General features: G+C 34.1%; 1 protein-coding gene across 1 annotated transcript; it reads right to left on the bottom strand.

The window, feature by feature from the left end:
- Positions 1 to 406: 406 nt before the first annotated feature.
- LOC134692553 (uncharacterized) lies at positions 407 to 1,303 on the bottom strand. The gene has a single exon (XM_063553011.1). It carries the CDS (start codon positions 1,301 to 1,303, stop codon positions 407 to 409), a length of 897 nt encoding a protein of 298 aa, XP_063409081.1.
- Positions 1,304 to 3,015: the final 1,712 nt, after the last annotated feature.

Genomic DNA, 3,015 nt, shown 5'->3' with positions numbered 1-3,015 from the left:
TAATGTACTGCAATCAGCCATTTATTGTACAAATAACAGGTATACAAATAAATTTTTGCTTTATCTGTACATGTACAAATAAAGTCTCCTTTTACCCCGCTTCCATGTTGAGCACGGGGAATGGGGATTTTTCTTTTGTGAACCAGTTCATTTTGGGTGTCCTCTTCGCGGTCCGCGTTTAAACTGTTGATCTCTTTGAAATATTAGAGACAATGATTTATATTTGACAACGAAAATTTCGAGCGTTGGGTGGAAATTTCAGGATAAAACATTATATGTACATTGTCGGAAAATATAGTCGGAGCCTCGCTTTTCGTCCTGTTTTAGATCTAATTTTAAAAGCTCATACAAATGAAGAAGAAGGTCCAGTAAGACCCATTTTTTGGCCCCAAAATATACTTTTACTTTACTTATCCTCTTCATCCCAAGTGGGACATAAGGCCACAACAAACTGCCTCCACTTCTCTCTGTCCTTAGCCATGTACTGGGCTTGGCCCCAGGTGTAACCCATTGTTTCTAATTCTGCTGTTACAGTTCTTCGCCAGGTGATTCTAGGCCTCCCTGGTTTCCTTTTCCCTGGTGGTGTCCAATATAAAGCTGTTTTAGGTGTGCGATGTTGTGGCATTCTCAGTACATGGCCTAACCATCTAAATCTTCGTTGTTTGATTTCTGCTGTTATACTTTTAGCATTGCATTTCTTCAAAAGGCTCTTGTTGCTGATCTTATTTGGCCAGAATATTTTGTTGATTTTTCTAAGGCAGCTAGTATGGAAAGCATCTACTTTTTGAAGGTCACTCACTAAAACACGCCAAGTTTCCGAACCATACAGTAGGACAGATTTTACATTGCTGTTGTAAATTCGCAGTTTGGTCCTTAAACTGTACTGGTTAGACTTCCAGATTGTATGAAGTCTAGCAAATGTTGCACGTGCCTTAGATAGTCTTGCCTTTATATCCTTCCCTGTTCCATTATCTTTGCTTATGATGCTTCCAAGGTAGGTGAAATCGTCAACACTGTCCACTGGTAGATCATTGATTGTTATTGGTGTTGTATTTCTAGTGTTTATTGACATTACCTTGGTCTTCTTGGCATTGACATTCAGACCAGTTTGCTTTGCATAGTTGGTAAGTATGTTGGTCTTTTCTTGGAGGTGTTCACTTGTTGTTGACAATATGGCAATGTCATCAGCAAAATCAAGGTCTTCTAGCTGGTTAAACATGGTCCACTGGATACCCGTTTTCTTGTCTGATGTTGTATTTCTTTGTATCCAGTCAATAGCCAATAAAAATAGGATTGGTGACATAATACATCCTTGTCTTACACCAGATTTTACTTCAAAAGAGTTTGAGATAGAACTATCAAGGATAACACTGCATTCAAAGCTGCTGTAGAAGGCCCAAAATATAGCAGTTTTACAAAATTGTCAAAATGTAAATTTTTAGTTATTTATTGGGCAGAAGAATGCTTCTGCTACATAAATATGGGCTGTTTTTGACAATACAATGCACATATATTGGGTACTAGCACCATTAAGTCATTCTAAATTACTTAAATCTTCACAATTCCAGTATGTAAGTTAAACTTTAGACGGTTTCCGTGTAAAACGAAAGTGGCCGCATTCGTGTTCATCCAAAATATTGAAATGGAAGTTGTATTTGATTATAATAGATAACATATATATAAAGATTGAGGATGAACACGGATACGGCCACTTTCGTTTTTGACAAAATCTGAAAAGTGACATTTTTTCGCATATTTGGTAGATTTTTCATATTTGAGCTTGAATCGGATCGTTTTTAAAGACTTAATAAGTTAAAATCTTTCACATACATTATTGAATCATAGGAAATAGACACTCGTGTGTTTAAAAAGTGGTCACAATCTTTCGTCAGATAAAACTGAAATTTGAGGCCAAAATCTGTCCTCACCATACCTACTACTTTTATATTTTCCGACAGTGTACATATATTGGATAACGAAAGTATAATGGTTTACTTTTATAAATTTTTATTTGGATGGAGAGTTGTCTCATTGGCACTCACACCACATCTTCCTATATTTATAAATAGATTAAAATACCATTTTCACCAAAACACTAATAACGTTAGATAATCAGAAAAACTAATTTGACGCATCTGGTTATCCATATAGAGTTTATGTGCTTTTGATTGTTATTTTGCATACATTTAGACACTGCCATGTTAAAAGAATTAACCCAAATACCGAACTCAATATAAAATTATAAAAATAGCAGGTACCTGAGTGACTTTCTTTCAAAAGCGCTGCTTAAAATCAGGACCAAAAATTCTAAAGAATTGTTGAAAAATTATAACACCAGGTTTTTCGATATCACAAACTAGTCTAACCATTGCTAAATTTTATCAATGGTACATGGACATCATTCGAAAATATGCAGAAATCTTATACGGTCAGGAACAATGTATTTCCTATCTAACCTTTTATGGTAATATTCTTTACAAAGTACAAAAATTTTGGTCGGTATTCACCTCAAAAGCTAACCAAATACCAAACAGACTTATTCAGAAGAATACTGTTGTCAAGTCAATAAGGATTGTATATTTTGATATTAATATTGATTCACTCATACCTAGGATTATTCTAAAACCAATTGTTGGTACGAAACAGGTTATCTTCTCCTCATACAATGTATATATGTTAGATTTGATTTTGTTCAACGTAATCTGTACGAAATTTACGTTTGATTCATAACAAACTGGACATATATATATATTATAGTTAATTGTTATTAATAAGTATTGCAATATGCATTGTGTTTAAATGAAATATCAGTATTCAGTTATATTATAATCTTAAATCAATCCTAATTATATCTCACTTTTGAGATATATTTTTCATATGTGACGTCATTTTTAAGCTGTTTCAGAAATTCCATAATTTCAAATGTGACGTAGTTTTTGTGCCTTTTCGCAACTTCGTATGTGACGTCATTTTTATATTTATTGCGTTGAGGCCTGGACTAAGTCGGGTGTGTCA

This window comes from Mytilus trossulus, chromosome 12 (assembly GCF_036588685.1).
Source record: "Mytilus trossulus isolate FHL-02 chromosome 12, PNRI_Mtr1.1.1.hap1, whole genome shotgun sequence".
NCBI classification, from domain to species: domain Eukaryota; kingdom Metazoa; phylum Mollusca; class Bivalvia; order Mytilida; family Mytilidae; genus Mytilus; species Mytilus trossulus.
The sequence above is the reverse complement of the archived record's forward strand: the minus strand, read 5'-3'. Positions and strand labels throughout refer to the sequence as shown.